The sequence below is a fragment of the Hyperoodon ampullatus genome, assembly GCF_949752795.1.
Source record: "Hyperoodon ampullatus genome assembly, chromosome: X".
Lineage (NCBI taxonomy): Eukaryota > Metazoa > Chordata > Mammalia > Artiodactyla > Ziphiidae > Hyperoodon > Hyperoodon ampullatus.
This window is the reverse complement of record NC_136913.1, coordinates 60,872,794-60,893,239: the sequence shown is the minus strand read 5'-3', so window position 1 is coordinate 60,893,239 and position 20,446 is coordinate 60,872,794. Positions and strand designations below refer to the sequence as shown.

Below are 20,446 nucleotides of genomic sequence, written 5' to 3'. Positions count from 1 at the left end.
GAAGAAGCCTGGAGTCCAGAAGTAAAGTGAGGCTGGAGGGGAGAAGGGGAGGGGACTGAGTCATGGGAGGGAGCTTCCTGGGGACGAGGCCAGAGGACACAGCCAGTGAGCATTTGTTTCCAGACCACCTCGGTCCCATCTTCTTCTCACAAGACCTCTAAGCTGGTCCTGGGAATAGCGTCTGACACCAAACCCATCTTGCGTGAGAGAGATCCTTTCAGTAACTTTTATTTTGATATAGTTTCAAACTGACAGAAAAGTTGCAAGAATAGTACAAAGACCTCCTTTATACCTTTCCCAGTGTCACCAGTTAGCAGCACGCTGCCCCACTGCCTTTATCCTCTGTGCATCCTCTCTCACTCTGCGTATCTCTTTTCCAACTCATATGAAAGAAAGCCACAGATGTGATAGGCTTTTACCCATAAATTCCTCAATCGTAATTTCTACAAACAAAGACATTCATTAGAAAAATAGCATGGATATAAGGTTTTTATCTCATCTCCAGGCCATGTTCAAATTTCACCAATTGTCCCGGGTGTTTAGCTTAATTTTATTTTCCTTCTGGATGGTTATTTTTAATCACATAGCTAATACGTGAATCCAATCTCCTTGTAAAACATTACAAAGAAGGCCAAAGCCAGCCTCTTTGAACACCACCCTCCGTCCCTGTCCCTCTCATCTTAAAAGGCATGACAGCATAATAGGTGAGAGCAGGAGGTCTCTGCCACTTGCTGGCTGCGTGGCTTTGAGCAAGTTCCTTAAACTTTCTGTGTTTCTGCCATCTGATAATAGTAACGATGTCATAGTTACTACATAGTTGTGAGTATTAAATGAGTTCATCCCAGTAAAGCTCTTAGAATAGTGCCTGGCACATAGTTAAGCAATCAATAGATGTCAGCCGTTCTTATTGTCCCATTTGACCTCACTCTGTGGGGATGACCCAAAGAAGTGCAAGAAGCAAATGCTGGGCCTGCCAATGACTTCCACGGGGCAGCCCAGCCGAGCAGCGTGGGGGGACATCCTCCCTCTGTTAACTGAGGGAGTGATGGGGACTCAAGAATCCATCAAGGTTACATGCACCCCAATGTTCATAGCAGCACTGCTTCCAAGAGCCAAGACATGGAAGCAGCCATCAACAGATGAATGGATAAAGAAGACGTGGTGCATTTATACAATGGAATATTACTCAGCCATAAAAAGGAATGAAATAATGTCATTTGCAGCAACATGGATGGACCTAGAGATGGTCATACTAAGTGAAGTAAGTCAGACAAAGACAAATCCCATATAATATCACTTATATATGGAATCTAATATATGATACAAATGAACTTATTTATGAAACAGAAACAGACTCACAGACATAGAAAACAAACTTAGGTTGCCAAAGGGGAAAGGGGTGGGGGAGGGATAAATTTAGGAGTTTGGGATTAGCAGATACACACTGCTATATATAAAATAGATAACAAGGTCCTACTGGTATACCACAAGGAACTATACTCAATGTCTTGTAATAAGCCATAATGGAAAAGAATATTTTAAAAAGAATATATATATATATATATATATATATATATATGAATCACTTTGCTGTGCACCAGAAACTAACACAACATTATAAATCAACTATACTTCAATTAAAAAAAGAAAAAGAGGGCTTCCCTGGTGGTGCAGTGGTTGAGAGTCCGCCTGCCGATGCAGGGGACACGGGTTCGTGCCCCGGTCCGGGAAGATCCTACATGCCGCGGAGCGGCTGGGCCCGTGAGCCATGGCCGCTGAGCCTGTGCGTCTGGAGCCTGTGCTCCGCAATGGGAGAGGCCACAACAGTGAGAGGCCCGCGTACCGCAAAAAAAAAATAAATTAAAAAATTAAAAAAAAACAATTCATCAAGGTCAGGCTTCCATGATAGAATTTCTGTGCGTTGCCAGTGTTGCCACCTGCACCTCTGGAGAGTCCGGACAGGCCCGAGAGCAGAGGTGGTGTCCCAGGGACCGGGGGGGATGGGAACAGATGCACACCAACCACAGAGGTGGGGAATTTTCCAAGCCAGGTCTTCAGGAGCCTGTGGTGGCAGGGAGACTTCTGGAAGCATCACAGATCCTCCTGGAGGCATCGCAAAAGGGGTCTGACCCTCGGCGGAATTTTGCTTGGTCCTCCAGGCTCCTTGTCCTGGAGATTCTGACATTTCTTCTCCTAGTAAGTGGGCAGAAGAATGGGGATGTGGTGAGGTCTACCAAAGCTCCCCCTAGGGCACAATCCCCGCCAGGTGAGCAGCTGCCCTCACACAAGATGCCTGCTTGGGGCGGCATGGTGAGTAAGGTGTGGCTCCTGAAAGATCCAGTCCTCGGGCGGCAGCATGATTGTGGGGGTTGGGAGAGCACATTAGAAAGCAGCCCGGGTAGGGATGTTGTCACAGACCCTGCTGGCTGACCAGCCTAGGACAGGTCACTTCACCTCTCGGAACCTCCGCTCCATTCTACAAAATGCGTACAGCAACCTCTGGCTCCCCGGGAGGCTTAAAGGTTTAGAGAAGATTGTGTGTACGAAAGCAAGGGCTTGCCAAGTGGAAGCTGTTATCATTTACTGGTTCCCAGGCACTGCTGCGGACAGGATGACAGGAAGGTCATTGTGTTTGGTGGCAAGGCTTGGGTCCTGAACTACTCTCCAGCCCACTCCATCCCCCTGCTTTCATACATACCCTCTTTTCCAACCAGACTGCCTGCTCCTGGGCTGACAAGCTCTTCCTCGCTGCCTGACCTTGGCACCTGCTGGCCCCATGGCCTGACTTGCCTTGTCTCCCTTTGCCACCTGACAGATGGCAGCAACATCCTCCTTCCCTGGTCCCCAAAAGAATGAGCACCCCCATAGCTTGGGGGCTCAGTCCCACGGGCCTGGACTGCTGAGGTCCCAGCCCATGGCCCCAGCACTTGGAAAGGACTTGCCTCGCTGTAGGGCTCAGAGCTGCAGGGAAAAGGACAGAGGAGGGGGCACTTCCCAGTCCCTGGGCATCCCTGTGACTTAAGCTCTCCTTCTCTTGTGAAATCCACAGCCGGCAGAAGGAAGCACAGAGTCCCAGCAGTGTCTGGGGCAGACGCACACCCCCTTCGTGGGGTTAGGACTCTTCATTTTGTGTAAGAAAGGCTCTGCCCCAGTCTGGGCCACCACCTGAGACCCAAAGAAAGCTTGGGCCTCGCTGAGCCTGCCCCCCTGACAGCTGGGGGCTAGCAGCCCAGTCCAAGGGGCTCCCAGAGGCATTCGGAGAAGCTGCGAGAGAGGCTGTGAAACACTGAGAGGATGGAGGAAGAGGAAGTGGCCCCCTTCCCTGACTGGCCTGACAGACACCTGTGGAGGCCCTCCTTCCTGTGAGGGACCGGGCCCAGGGCTCAGACCTTCAAGCCTCCCATCTCCCCAGACCACAGCCCAGAGGTGTGAAAGACAGAAAAAAAAAACAGGGGGAGGGGTGGCAGAGAAGAGACAGGTGCACATTTCACACCTTGACCACAGGTGGGGCTCGGAGCAGCTTCGCTCTGACTAACTTCCTTCTGAAGCTTCCCCACTGGTGTCTCGGGAGGCCAGAAGCAGAAGGGTGCAGCTACCAACACTTAGGGTGCAGGCTCCTGGCTAGGTGGGTCTTCCCCAGGGCTGGGCCTGCTTGGGAGCTGGTCTGGGGACTGCTTGGGATAGGAGAGGGCCGAGTTAGTGGGCCAGACAAGGTTCTTAGCTCGGCACCTTCTGAGGCATGTGAGCTGTGAAAGACAGCGCCTTGGGAGGGGCTGGTCTGGAAAGTTACTAGAAGGGGAGGAAACTGCTGCTCGCTGGGTTCTTTAACCTGTGCCATATGTATTGTTTACAGTTCACAGAGCAGCCCTGACACAGGTGGACTAGCTTTATCCCTACTTTTCAAATGAGGGAACCAAGGCAGAGAGGTAAAATGATTCACCTAAGGTGACACAGTGGGGCAGCCAGAGGATTCGGCCAGGACTGGCCAAACCCTCCCAGCTAAGGCATGGGGCAGCCTTCCCAAAGGATCCGTCCTCCAGCCACGTCCACAGGGCAGCACACTCCATCCCAGGGCTCCCCCGACACGGAAGGGCTCCCAGGGACTCTGGGTTTGTGGCCAGTATCCCTCACACTCAGCATTCTCAGATATGCTTCTACTAAGGGCTGAGCCCTTTGTGGAGACCTCACAGCCTTGTTCACCTCAGATGATCTTTTTTTTTTTTTTACAAATTTATTTATTTTTGGCTGCGTTGGGTCTTTGTTGCTGCACGCGGGCTTCCTCCAGTTGCGGCAAGCGGGGTCTACTCTTCGTTGCGGTGCGCAGGCTTCTCATTGCAGTGGCTTCTCTTGTTGCGAAGCACGGACTCTAGGCGCACGGGCTTCAGTAGTTGCAGTGCGTGGGCTCAGTAGTCGTGGCGCATGGGCTTAGTTGCTCCGCGGCTTGTGGGATCTTCCCGGACCGGGGCTCGAACCACTGGTGGTGCAGTGGTTGAGAATCTGCCTGCCAATGCAGGGGATTCTCAACTACTGTGCCACCAGGGAAGCCCTCAGATGATCTTATAACACCCCTGCTGAGACCAGCTCAAAAACGGTTATGTCATAGGTCCAAGGTCACACACCTCGAACGGGGTGGAGTCAGGGCTGGAGCCAGACAAATTCAGCATTTTTCCCATTCTTCCCACTGCATCATGGCCACACCAGGAGCAGCGGCAACAGTCTGCCCCACAGCCCAGGCTGGCCTCTCAGGATACGGCCCAATGCAGAAAGGAAAGCTCTCTGCACCTTTCCAACACTCTTAGCTGACCTCCTCTCATTTCTCCTTTCCAGCAACTCAGGAAGGTGGGGATCTTGGTCCCCATGTGACTTGGACACAGGAAGGAGACCGTAGGTCCCTAAACTTAGAAATTTCACGTGTATCTGGAGGACCCACACTGGGTTGTCAACTCCTGCTAACACAAGATGCTATTGTCACCAACATTTCATAAACAGAAGATCCTTCTAATACCAAAAAGGGGATGAAGGCCATAACTGCAGAATACAAGAACCTCCTTTAAGTTGAACAAATAGAGCTTTTTGTTTTCTTCCTTTCTCTCACGTGTAGAAGCCCAGTGAATGGAAACTCCTCATGGACCAGCATCGGAAGCTGTGCTCCTGGCTCCCACCTGTCTTCCTCCACCTGCAGGCAAGTCACCTGCCAAGTCCTACCTATCCTAACTGCTGTGACTTCTGGAATCCTCCCAGGCCCCTCCACTTGTGCTGCTCCTGACCTCCTCCAAGCCCTTAGTTCCCTCTGGCCTGGATTCTGCAGGTGACAAACTGCTTAGAGCAAGGACAGTCACATCTTCTGGCCACAGGAGGCGGGGAAGGACCTCGCTGCCTCACAAGTGTGTGTTTTGTCCATTAAGTTTGAGCTGAATTCCAGACCCAAGCCTGGAGGCTCAGGTGACGCATTCTGGCTGAAAGCTGGACCCCATTGCCATAGCCTCTGTCTCAGTCTCCCTCTCTCTCTCTCTCTCTCTCTCTCTCTGCTTTTCACCTATGAGGAGAGAGGGAAACTGCTTGGGAGAGGCAAGGGGCTGCCTTTTCCCTCTGATAATGATAATGCTCCAGAAGCAACTGCTCTCATGGATGTGTGGTGTGTCCAGTCCCTACTTTAAACTTCTAGGACAAATAGCTGTATCCAAAACAACACGGTATTGTTTTGTGTGTGTGGTTTTTCTAATTTACCTAAGTGGTGTCAAACTATACACAGTATTCCCTAACTTGCCTCTTCCACCACTGGTCATTGGTTTTTCTAGATGTGTCCATGTTAAAATATATAGCTTTTAGTTCATTTGTTTTTAACTGTGTGAATATATCATTGTTTATCCATTAGAAAGCAACTGAAGGCAGTGTGAGGAGTGGTAAAAGGAGAGTCAGACAGCTGTGGGTTCAGTCGTAGTACCTACCCTTGCTTGTTATGTCTGGCGAAGGCCTTTCCCCTTTCTGGATTAGCCATGAGGATGCCGCCCACCCCTCCCCCCTGCCCCTACAAGGGATTTGTGTGGTTGGAATGAGGCAGTGTCAGAGAAAACGCCTAAAGCAACACCCAGCACACAGCAAGTTCATTACTAGCAGTTCCCTTTCCTTGCCCCTGTTGCTTAGCAGGGAGGGGCAATAGTAAAGGACTAGAATTAGTGTGATGGATTACTTTCAAATATTTTCATTTTTTAAGAAGGTTCATCTCCTTTATAGAATTAACACGTTTAGCTATCCAGTCCACAATCGTGCAAGAGCAGCTCCAGCCCAGGACGGATGAGCAGCAGTTCTTACCCCTGCCCTTGCCAGCTGCGCTGCTTCTCCTTCAGACCTCTCCCCTCAAAGCACCTGCCCCTGCCGTTCCCTCGGCCCCAGGCTTTCTGGTCCCAGGCTTGTGTTCAACTCCCAGAGCAGCTTCCCCGGGCCAGCGGGACGTTGGGGTAGGAACCCTGTGGGCTTGGCTCTAGGGAGTTCTGGTATAGATAACCCCTTGGAAGAGGCTGCTGCCGAGAACCGCGTGAAACCCTGACTTCCTCTGTGTAGCGCAGGTTCCCGACCACAAGCACCAAAGCAGAGGGGCAGGCAGCACACGGCCAGGCAGCCAGAGTACCAGCCCAGCCATGGTCCCCGAGGTAAGTGCCGCTGTCCAGCCAGGCCAGACCACAGCTCCAAGTGGAGAGCCTAGGACACTAGGGGAACATCAGGGCTGGCCCACAAGCCAGGGCCACCAGAGGGTTGGGTGAATAGGCAGAGAATGCAGGGGTTGTGTAGAAGGAGCACTCTGGACCTGGAATTGGGAAACCACCTTGGCCACTGACTTGTGAATGACCACAGGCGAGACCCCTCCCCTTTCTGGCTTTGGTGCCTCATCTGCGAAACGCATGAGGTTGAGGCTCACCCCTCACGGTCCCCAAGGCTCCCTTCAGCTCTGACTTGGAACTCTGATCTTCCATGCCGGACTGAATTGGCCCCTGGGAGGCCCTCAGCTATGGGGTGGTTTGCAGGGGAAGGGGGTAAGGAATGTTTCTAATAGAGCTTGCTGGGCAAGTCCCCGGCGGGTGGCAGGCCTCAGTGTAGGGGAGGGGAAGGACAGTGGCAGAAAGCATGTGGGGGGCTGCAGTGATTTGTAGAGGGGCCCCACAGGGTGGGGGGCAGGAAGTTGGAGTCCCCAGACAAGGGCTGAGGAGGGAAGAGGAGGGCCAGTGACTTGGAGAGGGGACTGTGGATAGGCGCCAGGGGACGAAGGTGGTGGAACTAGGCGTGGCCAGGACACTGAGGACCGTAAGCCATGAAGGAAGGGCAAGGAGAGAGGAGAGAGGGCCGGGAGGGCTCTGGGCACAAGATGGAAGCTCTTCCTCCAGTCCACAGTCCCTGGGCCGATGGGGTGACCCAGAAGGGAGAGAGAGAAGCAGCCTTCGAGAAGGGAAGTTACCAGCCCAGCACCCAGGCCAGGCACCTGGAGCTCAGAGGGCGTGGTTTCAGAAGAAAGGCAGGACAGTTACAGGGTACAGCCCAGGCCTCCGGGCCTGCCTTACAGAGGAGTTGCTTCGAGAAAGGCTCCTCAGACTGAATCTTGAAGGAGTGATGTTTTTTAATTGAAGTATAGTTGATTGACAATGTTTCAGGTGTACAGCAAAGTGATTCAGTTATGCTTACATATATATCTATTCTTTTTCAGATTCTTTTCCATTATAAATAACCTACAAGATATTGAATATAGTTCCCTGTGCCCTACAGTAGGCCCTTGCTGTTTATCTATTTTACATGTCGTAGTGTGTATCTGTTAATCTCAAATTCCTAATCGAAGGAGTGACTTTTAAGGCCTTCACAGGCTCTGTGCCCTCCCTCCCTCCACAGATGAGTGAACGCCAAGAGTTCCAAGCCTCAGAGCTTGCCTTCCTCCTGGAAAACTCTTCCTATGACTACGGAGAAAACGAGAGTGACTCCTCCTGCTGCGTCTCTCCACCCTGCCCGCAGGACTTCAGCCTCAACTTCGACCGGGCCTTCCTGCCCATCCTCTACAGCCTCCTCTTCATGCTGGGGCTGCTGGGCAATGGCGCTGTGGCGGCCGTGCTGCTGAGCCAGCGGGCGGTCCTGAGCAGCACCGACACCTTCCTGCTGCACTTGGCCATGGCTGACGCACTGCTGGTGCTGACGCTCCCGCTCTGGGCGGTGGACGCGGCCGTCGAGTGGGTCTTCGGCTCCAGCCTCTGCAAAGTGGCAGGTGCCCTCTTCAACATCAACTTCTACGCGGGGGCCCTCCTGCTGGCCTGCATCAGCTTCGATCGGTACCTGAGCATTGTGCACGCCACCCAGCTCTACCGCCGGGGGCCCCCGACCCGCGTGGCCCTCACCTGTGTGGCGGTCTGGGGGCTCTGTCTGCTCTTTGCGCTCCCGGACTTCATCTTTCTGTCCGCCCACCACGACAAGCGCCTCAACGCCACCCACTGCCAGTACAGCTTCCCGCAGGTGGGCCACACGGCCCTGCGCGTTCTGCAGCTGGTCGCCGGTTTCCTGCTGCCTCTGCTGGTCATGGCCTATTGCTACGCCCGCATCCTGGCCGTGCTGCTGGTCTCCAGGGGCCAGCGGCGGCTCAGAGCCATGAGGCTGGTGGTGGTGGTGGTGGTGGCCTTTGCCCTCTGCTGGACCCCCTACCACCTGGTGGTGCTGGTGGACACCCTCATGGACCTGGGGGCCGTGGCCCGCAACTGTGGCCGAGAAAGCAGTGTGGACGTGGCCAAGTCGGTCACGTCAGGCATGGGCTACATGCACTGCTGCCTCAACCCTCTGCTCTATGCCTTTGTGGGTGTCAAGTTCCGAGAGCGGATGTGGATGCTACTCATGCGCCTGGGCTGCCCCGACCAGAGGGGCCACCAGCGGCAGCTTCCGGCTTCCCGCCGGGATTCATCCTGGTCTGAGACCACAGAGGCCTCCTACTCAGGCTTGTGAGGCTTGGGATGGGGGATCCCCCTTTCCCACGCAGCCCGACTCCCCCCACATTCCAGGCTCCTCCATCACTCGCTCCCCAGACACACACTCCTTGGAGTCCCCGATGGCCCCGGTACTGCCAGGTCTTCCAGGGAGCCTCCCTCCTGGCTCTGGGGGATGCGCCATCACTGCTCCTTAGCTGCGCAGCCCCCATCCCGCCGCTTCAGAGGTGGCTGCCTTCAGGCCCTTCTTACCTTGGCCGCTGGGAACCCCACCACCCTCCTAATTCAGTAACTAGCCTTCCCCGTATGCAGGGAGCATGAGGCAAACAGCATAATGGCAGCTGCCTTGGCCAGGCCTCCTGTTCCGCAGTGACTATGGCTGTGGTTCCTGAGACCTCTGTGTTTGCTCACTTTGATTTTTATGTCTAAAACTCTGCTTCAAACTTTTCAATAAACAAGCTAATCAGGACCAGGGTGTGTTGTTAGTGCATCACTGCAGCCAGCCCTGCCCAGGCTCTGGGGATTCACTTCCTGCTTCTCTTTGTCTGGCCCTGGGTCTGTGCCAAACAATGCTGCCTCTGTCTCTGTCTCCCCTCCTCTCTGCCCTCCTGGGCACACCTGTCACTCACAGGGAAGCACCCAGGGACGTGGGTGCAGGGTAAGCAGTTAGCCAACCTGCTGGCTAGACACTGTCTAGGCATAATTTGGGGAAGGGGCCTTCAGACATAAATAAGACATAGTCCCTGCACTCCAGAAGCTTAGGCCAGCAAGGAAGATGTATAGGTGACAATACCAAGCAGTCTATGCCACGAGGCAAATGTGCAGCACATGTTCAGAGCACTGTGGCTGGAGCCATTTGGGAAGCCTTCTTGAAGACAGAGAAATGAGTAAGAACTTAAGGGGCAAGTAGTATTTCCAAGGGCAAAGAGAAGGAAAGATGGTGTTTCCGGGCAGATAGGAGGGCAGCAGCAAAGGCAGGAAGGCTGGAAACAGCAATGCTTATTGGAGGAATGATAAGTGGTCCCAACTGGCTAGAATTAAGGGTTCAGGTAGAGAAAGGGTGGAAAAGACTGAAAGTTAGTTTGGGATCAGGTGAGGGTATCATAGGTTACAAGGCTGTAGTGGTGATTCATGTTAGAGGTGACGCAGGCTCTTACTAAGGAGATAGAAGTGGGACTGGAAAAAAAAGGAGATCGGACGACTTGGCAGTCATTAGCACATAGGCCAGCTGGAGGTATGTGTGGGCTGCAGGGAGCACTTTCCCATGGCTATAGCTTGGGTGGAAGTGAGTGGGGGAAGTGACCAGGGCTACTGAGGTAAGGCAGAGGGCTGGACCCTCCCTTTGCAGGGGTGGAACCACTGTCAGTTCTCCCTAATGAAGTCACCAATGGGCCATGATCCAGTTGCACAGGCCAGCTGGGCTTTGCTAAGATTGCAGATGTGGCTGGAGGTGGGACTGGAGAAGAGGGACCCAAGGATTTAGCTGGGGGAGCGCGTACCACCCTGTACACATACCCGATCCCATCTAGACTTGTGCTTAGGCTTCAGTTTGTGGCCACTGAAAGAACACTCTCAGAATCTGCAAAATGAAGGATGGAAGGCAGATGACAGAATAACACATCCTGCCTATAAAAAAGTATCAGTGATGCTAGACTAGTAAAGATGTTTGTGGCAGGCTAAGTCCCCAAATGTCCACACTCTAATCCCTAGAACTTGTGAATATGTTAATATGTTACCTCACATGGCAAAAGGGAATTGAGGCTGCTAATCAGCTGACTTTAAAATAAGATTTTCCGGGGCTTCCCTGGTGGCGCAGTGGTTGGGAGTCCGCCTGCCGATGCAGGGGACACGGGTTCGTGACCCGGTCTGAGAGGATCCCACATGCCGCAGAGCGGCTGCGCCCGTGAGCCATGGCCGCTGGGCCTGCGCGTCTGGAGCCTGTGCTCCGCGACGGGAGGGGCCGCAGCGGTGAGACGCCCGCGTACCGCAAAAAAAATAAAAAATAAAAAAATAAGATTTTCCTGGATTATCTGGGTGAGCCCAGTGTTATCACAAGGGTCCTTAAAAGTGAAAGAGGGAGGCAGAAGGGGAGAGAGTCAGAGAAAGAGATGTCACTGGCTTTGAAGATGGAGGAAGGGGGCCACAAACCAAGGAATGCAAGCAGCCCCTAGAAGGTGGAAAGAGAAGGAAATTGATTCCCCCGCCCAGGGCCTCCAGAGAGGAATGCAGCCCTGCCCACTCCTTGATTTTAGACTTATGAGGTCTGCGCCAGACTTCTGACCTCCCGAGCTGTAAGATAATACATTTGTGTTGTTTTAAGTCACTAAACTCGTGGTAATCTGCTTTGGCAGACTGTTTTGGCAGAAACAGAAAACAAATACAACGTTGATTCCAGTCTACATCCCAGACAGCTCCCAAAAGTGGGGAGGTTGTTGAGGTGCTTATGAGCAGTCACAAAAATCCAAGAGAAACCCTAAACGGAGGCTGTTCTTTCAGACACATCCTGGAGAGCTTGAGAGGTCTGGGGTCTTAGACAAAGACCCAAGGGTTTGTTCTGCTCTGGACATGGGTTGTCAATGAACAGACTTTGCTAACAAGTGAACCGCAGAAAACATTTGTTTATTTTTATTTTACACAGTTACATTGTTCAGGTGGCTTCATACAATGTCAAGAGCAACTAACTTCATGAAACATGTCTGTATTTCACTTCCAGGTAGGTGTAACAGGTTACATCTGACAGCAGCTCTGGTTTTGAAGTACTGTCTTTAAAACTTGTTCTCTTCTCAGCATGCCTCTCATTCTCTCAACGTGCCACTCTCCAGAACTCATTTCTCTTTTGCATTTTGTTCTACATGTTAAAACTACAGCATCTAAGTAAGACTCAAGGTAGATCCTAAGTGCTTTTGGGTATCAACACAAAATGATTAGCAACAGAACCCTTAGTGAAGAACGAACATCATTAACAACAGGAAGCTTTTAAAGAAGGATTTAAATTCTAATATGCATAACTTCACAGCATCAAAGATATCTTTCTAAAACTCCTTACCAATAGGTGACTCACCTCACACAAATACATTCTCAGATAACCTCAACGAACCTGGCTTTGTTTTTTGGCATTAAAATCCTTGCTGAGCTTTCTCATCACATCCCCATGACCTATCCCTGCCATCTCCTTCCTGACTATCCTGTAATTCTCCTGCACATACTTGGCAAATGGTCTCACGTGGGGCTTAATGGGGGTTCCATCTTTACGAGTTAATGGCAGAATGACCAGAGAGCCCTTGCACCTAGCACAGATGAAGCGCTTGGTGTCCAATGATCTGGAGTAGCGGCCGACCCTAAGGAGGAAAAGAGACACCACACAGCAAACAAATCAGTCACTGTACCTCCACATCTTCTCGGAGCTGCTGCCCCTGAGCCCACAGCCAGACTTCTTCTGTGGGATCTCAGCAAGTGGGGCACCAGGCACTGGCCGTGGTCAGGCTGGCTCAAAGCAGCAGAGAATGGAGAAAGAAGACATGGAAAGGAGTAGAGAAGTTTTACTCCTCAACTCAGATAGCCATGTACTTCCTGATAAAATCACTGAAGACCACGTGGAGGCCATAGTAAAAACGTAATTGAAAAAAGTCTGAGGAGAAGGGTCTTACCTGAATTTGCAATTAGTACACTCGTAATAAATCTTGTAGTTAATCTTGTAGTTATGGCAACGGGTGACCTTGGGCAGCTCCGGGTGCACCATATTCAATTTTCGGGCGTAATTCTTCCATGTATCACCATGAAAATCACGTTTGCCATCGAGCAGCCAGGAGGCTACGTGGCATATCTCATGGATCAAAGTATCCCGGAGTCGGTCTTAGAAGAGGAATGAAAAGAAATCATGTGGCTTAAACCGATTCCCTTCTGGTCTGTTACCCAACCACCCCTAGACTCTCCACCCCACCAGACACATAAGCATATGTGGGCAGGCAGGAGTGTTATCGCCCCAGGATTCTGAAGGTGAAATTTCTACCAAATTCAACCCGATTTTATTAATGGCAGAGAGCCTCAGCAGAGCAAGTGGTTTTGGAAAAGCTCCAACGTGCTCTTTTTGTGGGACACTGCTAGAAATACATCCAGCCGAGACCTGGTCGCCGCCCTCCAGGAGCAGAAAGTGGGGTTTGGTCAGGAGAAGCTCCGTGGAGAAGCTGGGATCTGAGCTGGGCCCTTAACAATGGACTAGATTGGCAAAATTATCAAGGTCTTTCTAGGTGTGGTAGAGAAGGTGAGCCAAGGTTGGGGTCAGGAAAGCGTGTGGTCCATTTTGAAACACAGCGTGAAGAAAGCCTGGTTGGAGCACAGGTGGAGTAGTGAGAGACAAGACTGGCCACATGGAGGGGGGCAAAGTACAATGGCCTCGAAAGCCACACTCGAGGCATTGGCAAGCCCAAGGTTTCCTAGCAAGAAACTGCATGGAGCAGGGAGAAAAGTGAGGTGATGAGGGTCCATAGCTGGGCAGAGGCAAAGACAGAGAAGGAATGATAATAGGAGAATCATTATGAACATCTGGTGATTGGCTAGATATAGGGGACCTTGAACCTCAGTTACTGGGAGGATGGAGATGCTGCCGCTGGCAGTGGGGAGCTGCAGAGAGAAAGTTAGGCCCGGTAGAAATATGGACGAACTGGATTCTTGGTGGCGGTGAGACATCCAATAATAATGTCCTCTAAGCAACACACAGTAGGCCTGTCCACCCAGGAGTGACAGGGAAAGCTGTGGCACAGGCGGCCAGAGAACACCAGCACCCAAGAGTAACCTCCCAGGCGCCGTATCGGATGTAAGTGCGGCAGGGGAGCTGCCCAGCTCTTGCCATCACCTGCAGAATCGCAGACTTTCTGAGAAAGCTCAATCTTAGCAAAACGCTCCCCCTTCAGGTGCTGAATCTCGCCAGCAGCACATAAACCAGCAGTTCTCAGCATCTTTTTATTCCAGGTGATGTCAATTTTCTCCGGCAGCTGAGAACAAAAAGCAAACAAGAGCGAATCAGAAAGTGGTTCTAAGCAGAGCAGAAAATATCAACTCAAGAGTTTTGCAAATCTAACATTCTGGGGAGAATAAAACCTAAGCTGAAGCCCACGTAAAGACGAGACTGTTGCAAGCACGTGAATGCAGGATCTGTGCTCCCCTGTATGGAGACAAAAGCCAGGGGCAGCCAAGGAGAGAAGGACACTCCTGCTGGGCTAGGAGATGGAGCCCGTGCATGAGAGCCATGAGGCAAAACTAAAAATGCAACTCAGAATACTTAAGGTTCCACTCATCAGAGACGTCTGATGTAACACCACTGTCATCAGGAAGGGCACCAAAGGCTGGGGAACCTTTAGAAAGATCTAAAAACTTTCCCTGCAGGAAGTTTTGTCACCAGAGACAATAAAGTCTGGAAAACCTCATGACCACAAGTCAGTCTGCCTCCAGATTCTCTCCGATCCAGTCCACACCACAGGCTACTGACAGAACCATTTCTTTCAGCAGGCACTCCACATTACATCCCATCCCTGGGCAGTGGTGCCTACTGATTTCAATTTAAGTTCTTCCAACCTGACTCCCAAGGCCCTCCATTAACCAGCCCTACGCTAGTTAACATGTACTGCTCACTATGTCATAGGCCCTGTTCTAGGCACTTCAGGGGCATTCACTTATCCAGGCCTAACGGTAATTCTGTGAAGTAGGTGGTAGGGACTAGGGTAGTAGGACTGCCCCCATTTTACAGATGAGCAAACAGGGGCTCAGTAACTTGCCCAAGGTCCCACAGCTCTTTCCTAGTATCCTTCAACACGAACCCTCTCTTCCAGATAGTCAAGCCTCAATACTTGCCCTCTCCCCCACCACTGTTGTTCTCTCCCCTTACCATCCTTCAAGACCCAGAAGAAGTCTCACTCCCTCCAGGCAATCCTATTTCCCGACCGCTCAGGCTCTCAGTGATTTCTCCCTCTGCTGATCACCTGTGGTAGTAACAGTCTGGACCATATACTATAACCCACAAAACATTCTCCATGTCTTTCACATATGCATGTCTCAACTCCCCTCCCCATCTAAACTGACACTTCTCAAGGGCAGGAAATATACAGTTAGTACCTCTGCACGCCTCCCAGCTCCCAAGACAGCTGGGCATACAGCAGGTGCTCAGTAAATGCTTATTTCATCGAGTCTACCTTTTTATCAAAGACAGAGCTGTTACACAGATCGTAGATTTTCTGAACCAGTTCATCCTTATTTTGCTTGAAATTCTTTCCAGAATACTGCTTTGAGTTCTCAATGCCACGCAAGAAACATCCAGGTATTTTGCATTCAGAATGCCTGCAAAGGTTAAGTTCAACTGAGTTTTGTAGAGGGAAAGAAATCAGTAGAAGAAATGCATACATACAGGTCATGTCAAGAGAGACTTAGAGAAGACTTGCTGGTCCCTCTTCCTTCCAGCTCCTGCTACAAGGGCATCTCCTATAGGGCATCTCCTATAAGGTTCCATTCATAGCCTTTTTCTCGTCACTCCCCGCACATTGTCAGAGATGTGAAGCCCATGGTTCCAACCTCAACAGGGGTGATCCCACATCTGGATCTGCAGTCTCCATCTCTCTCCTAAGATCTGCGTTTACAACTGCCCAGTGCAAATTTCCAACTTACTAACCGGAGTATGTCTCCAGCTAAATGTGTTTAATTGTTCAACTTCTGTTATAACGGGCTGAAAACCTCAGAGACTTTAAATTCATTTTTCTCCCTCACCCCATATTCAACTAGGCAAAAGACAGACCACTGTCTCCTTCACATCATCTCTTCCAGCCAGCCCCTCCTTTCCACCCTGCTGTCACCACTCTAGGTCAAGTTCCTGTCCTCCCCTCTATGCCTTGCTACTACAGCATCCCGCTGTGTTCCTCACCTCCAGGCTCTTTTTCTTCTAATCCAAACACACACACACACACACACACACACACACACACACACACACACACACACACCCTCCAGATTAATTTCCCTAGGCCATGTTCCAATGATGTCCCTCCCTGGCTTTTCACTGACTGTCTGGCCTAACATTCAAGGCCCAGGTCAACCTGGTTCCAACCTCTGTTTCCAGCTATCATTTCCACTCTGGCCAAACTGGGCAACTTAAATGTTCCCTGGACATGAACCGATTTGTCCATGGCCTGGAATGGCCACACCTCCACCTCTACTGAGACTCACCCTCTGTGGAGCACTTCATCATTTGCTAAGAACTTCCTTTTGCATCATCATATTTAATCCTCACGACCACCCTCCAAAGAAGCTACTACTGTTCTTACCATCTCCACTTTGCACATGACGAAACTTTAAGTTCAGAGGTTAAATGACTTACCCAAGTTTCACAGACACTGAATCTTTTGACCCAAATCTCTTGGTCTTTCCATCAGACCACTATTGCTGCCCCATCTTTCAAGGCCTAATTCAAATGCACAAAGAATAGTGCTGAGCCCATAAAAAACTCACACGTGTAATATCTGCTTATTTAAACTGAAACATTTTTTTTAAAGAAGATGTTGGGGGTAGGAGTTTATTAATTTATTTATTTATTTTTGGCTGTGTTGGGTCTTCGTTTCTGTGCGAGGGCTTTCTCTAGTTGTGGTGAGCGGGGGCCACTCTTCATCGCAGTGTGCGGGCCTCTCACTGTCGTGGCCTCTCTTGTTGTGGAGCACAAGCTCCAGGTGCGCAGGCTCAATAGTTGTGGCTCACGGGCCTAGTTGCTCCGCGGCATGTGGGATCTTCCCAGACCAGGGTTCGAACCCGTGTCCCCTGCATTGGCAGGCAGATTCTCAACCACTGCACCACCAGGGAAGCCCCTAAACTGAAACATTTTTATCTTGGCTGGAACAATCCACGAATCCAAAGAGATGAGCCCACAGAGCTGAAAAAATGATAAACCAGTAGCAAACAGAGGGAAGTGTTTCTGACCTAACAGAACCCCTGAGACCGAGATTTTGCCAAGACACTCATTAACCCTTAAGTCACAAAAGAAAACCCTATGAGAGTTGCCCAGGGTGAGACAGAGGGAAAGTACCAGAGAAGATATAGGCAGCTAAAGTAAGGGACTTTTGCCCCACAGTCTGATATGGGTGACTAATATTTCTGCCTCCAATTATTTAGTCCTGAAAGCAAATTTGCATCAGAAAAGGTGGCAGATAAAAACCTAAACCATCTGCAGACCTCAGCAGAGTGTAATCCCTGCGTGTGTCTGTGCTCACATCAAGCAGCTTGTGGCTTAGCAAGCCTTCACTTCAGTGGCAATGCTGCTTTACTGCAGACTGAGTACCTCCACATCAGAGGAACCAACAAGACCCCAGACGCATGCATCAGACACCATGACCAGCAAGCAGCCTGCACAGGAACAATGCTGAGCAGAACAGGAAGCCTACAGACTGAAACAGGAAGCAGCAAGGCAACAGAGAAGAGTCCAAACAGGCCAGCCTCCTGATATGAGGCAGAGGACAATGACACAAAGGAGCAGCTTCTTCCTTCGTCACACTGTTTAGCAAAGCAACCTGGGCCTACCCAAGACACATGTCCCTTAGAGGCAAAGCAGCCTAAATATGGATCTAGGAATCCAGAGAACAAGCTTTGCTGCAAGGGGACCCATCTAAGACATCACACGCCGAACCAAAGAGAAATGCAGAAACAGAGAGCCTCTCTGCTCAAGTTCAAGTTTCTCTGTTGCCCCTACGCCTGACACATCATTCTTCTTCTCCCCTTAAGGTGCAATTATTGGAGTTCCCTGGTGGCACAGTGGTTAAGAATCCGCCTGCCAATGCAGGGGACACGGGTTCAAGCCCAGGTCCGGGAAGATCCCACAGGCCGCGGAGCAACTAAGCCCGTGTGCCACAACTATTGAGCCTACGCTCTAGAGCCCGCGAGCCACAACTACTGAAGCCCGTGTGCCTAGAGCCCGTGCTTCACAGAAAGAGAAGCCACCGCAGTGAGAAGCCCGCGCACCGCAACGAAGAGTAGCCCCCACCCGCAGCAACTAGAGGAAGCCTGTGTGCAGCAACGAAGATCCAACGCAGCCAAAAATAAATAAATAAATAAATTTCTTAAAAGGAAAATACCATATGTTTTAAAAAAAGATGCATTTATTGCCCCAAAATACAGGTACAAAAAGAAACGTACAGTCCTTCAAATATATCCCTTCTTTTGTAAGATAATTCAGATGTAAGTATAAATTACTCCTGAATGCAAAGAAAAACAAAGAAAAGTATGCTCACTATATCATATTTTTAAGAGAAAAAGTGAGAAGTTCCTGGAACCTAAGTGAGAAAATGCATTTTTTTTTTGCTTCCTTTGAGCATTAACATGTCTTTGGTCTAAATGACCTGTTGTTTTCAGTATCAATATAATATCTAACATATAGCTTAATAAAGATAAAGAGACTATTTATTTTACCTTAACGTTTAAGCTTTAAAAATTTGCAAGAATATATACAGATAGTAAGACTAAGGGTTCATATAAAATAGATAACCAACAAGGACCTACTGTATAGCATAGGAAACTATACTCAATATTATGTAATAACCTATAATGGAAAAGACTCTGAAAAAGAATATCTTTATCTATATCTATATATATACATACTGACTCGCTGTGCTGTAGTCCTGCAACTTACATGATATTGTAAATCAACTATACTTCAATTACAAAAAAAATTTTTTTAAAGAATAAGGGTTAAGGGCTTCCCTGGTGGCGCAGTGGTTGAGAGTCCACCTGCCGATGCAGGGGACATGGGTTCATGCCCCGGTCTGGGAAGATCCCACATGCCGTGGAGTGGCTGGGCCCGTGAGCCATGGCCGCTGAGCCTGCGCCTCCGGAGCCTGTGCTCCGCAACAGGAGAGGCCACAACAGTGAGAGGCCCGCGTACCGCCAAAAAAAAAAAAAAAAAAAAAAAAAATTAAGGGTTCATCCAGAACACTAGAAACCCCTGGAAGACAATCTTGACTGCCTCCCCCCAGTTCCAATGGATGGGAACACATCTGTTCTGCCTTCTCACCATTCCCACTGCCTTTGCTTTTAGTTCAGTGCAAACTGGTGGCCATGAGGCTGTATCTGGCCTGAAAAAAAGGATCTTTAGCTACACATCATTGTTTAATCTGAGTGGAAGGACAAAGGAAACCTCAGAGGCCAGAGTTCCTGTCGGGGAGTGGAGGGCAAAAGGGCTCCCGTCTGCCCGGAATTGCTGAAATCTGTGCAGAGCGCCCACGCCCGGCTCTGTTGGGGGAGGGGGAGGGGGGGCACCGAGGCTTCCCCCCGCCCCCGCTTCCTCCTCTCCTCCTCCGGCCGCTTCTGCCCTCCCCATTCAGGGAGGTAAAACTTGTGCTGCCCCCCGCCCCAGCAGACTTCTTCATCCCCTTGAAAACCCCCACACGTGCCCAGTGGACGGCTTTGCACGTGACAACTGTGCAGTCAAATCCTGTGCCGTTGACCGTGAGCAATACATACATACCCAGGCTTGCATTTTTCAAATTCTGCTGCTCTGGGTTTCTCCTTTAAAGGCTCATGCTTCTTTGGTCTTTTAACAACTGAAAAGAGAGTAGTTCGTTTGTACCCTGAAAACTGGTACCAACCAGCAACTCGCAGAAAGGTAATCTCAGGAGGAGCCCTCACAGCCAAGCCCAGAGCAGCACCTATACACTCAATGCTTCTCTCGGAAGCGGGCACCCTCCTCCGTTAGTCCGCATGAAAGATTTCACCTACACGAGTAAGCAGAGTAAGCGGGACAGGATTCTGTCCTAGGCACTGAGGACTATTATGAGGCTACATGAATATGCCTTTGGAGGTTAGACTGTGGGGGCGACTGAGGCACGTGCAGTACCAGGAATGGTGTGGCATAACTCATGCACTCACTCTGAGGAAAATGGCCCCCATCCTAGGTGGCACCTTCATCCAATGTGCAAGCCAAATCTTTCCCCTTTTGTCTAGCACCCATACTGCCGGTTGCTCTAGCCAGAAATTCGCATATCAGGAGTTAGTGCCCTTCATTCATTTATCTAAAAACTTATTAAACGTCTAGTACGTGCCAAGTACCAGGCTAGACTCCAGGAGAGACTAAAGGATGAGTGAGAGCCCTCTCATCAAGAGGCTCACCATCAGGATTTCCCTGGCAGTCCAGTGGTTAAGACTCTGTGCTTCCACTGCAGGGGGCACAGGTTCAATTCCTGGTCAGGGAACTAAGATCCCACATGCCATGTGATGTGGCCAAGAAAAAAAAAAGGCTCACTATCTACTGGGAGGACAGATTCAAAAACATACTTAATACAGTTGTGTAAATGCTTTACTAGTGACAGGGTCTAGGAACTTTGGGAACCTGGGAGGGAGGAGCACCTCGGACTTATGGCTTCCTACAGCAAGTGGCAATTGGGCTGGATCCTAAGAAAAATGGGATATCCTCAGGACAAAAAATTGCGGGGAAAAAGCACTGCCAATGGATGGAACGGCAGATACTAACACACTGG

General features: G+C 50.4%; 2 protein-coding genes across 2 annotated transcripts; one reads left to right on the top strand and one right to left on the bottom strand.

Moving 5' to 3' along the window:
* Positions 1-7,875: 7,875 nt before the first annotated feature.
* CXCR3 (C-X-C motif chemokine receptor 3) lies at positions 7,876-8,967 on the top strand (the record flags this gene model as incomplete). Its single annotated transcript, XM_079727394.1, has 1 exon — positions 7,876-8,967. The coding sequence occupies one exon, from the start codon at positions 7,876-7,878 to the stop codon at positions 8,965-8,967; it is 1,092 nt and encodes a 363-aa protein (XP_079583520.1).
* A 3,069-nt stretch (positions 8,968-12,036) lies between these two features.
* GCNA (germ cell nuclear acidic peptidase) lies at positions 12,037-19,290 on the bottom strand (the record flags this gene model as incomplete). The annotated part of the gene is made up of 5 exons (XM_079728052.1): positions 12,037-12,286; positions 12,596-12,800; positions 13,801-13,939; positions 15,134-15,278; positions 19,070-19,290. The coding sequence occupies 5 exons, from the start codon at positions 19,288-19,290 to the stop codon at positions 12,037-12,039; spliced, it is 960 nt and encodes a 319-aa protein (XP_079584178.1).
* Positions 19,291-20,446: the final 1,156 nt, after the last annotated feature.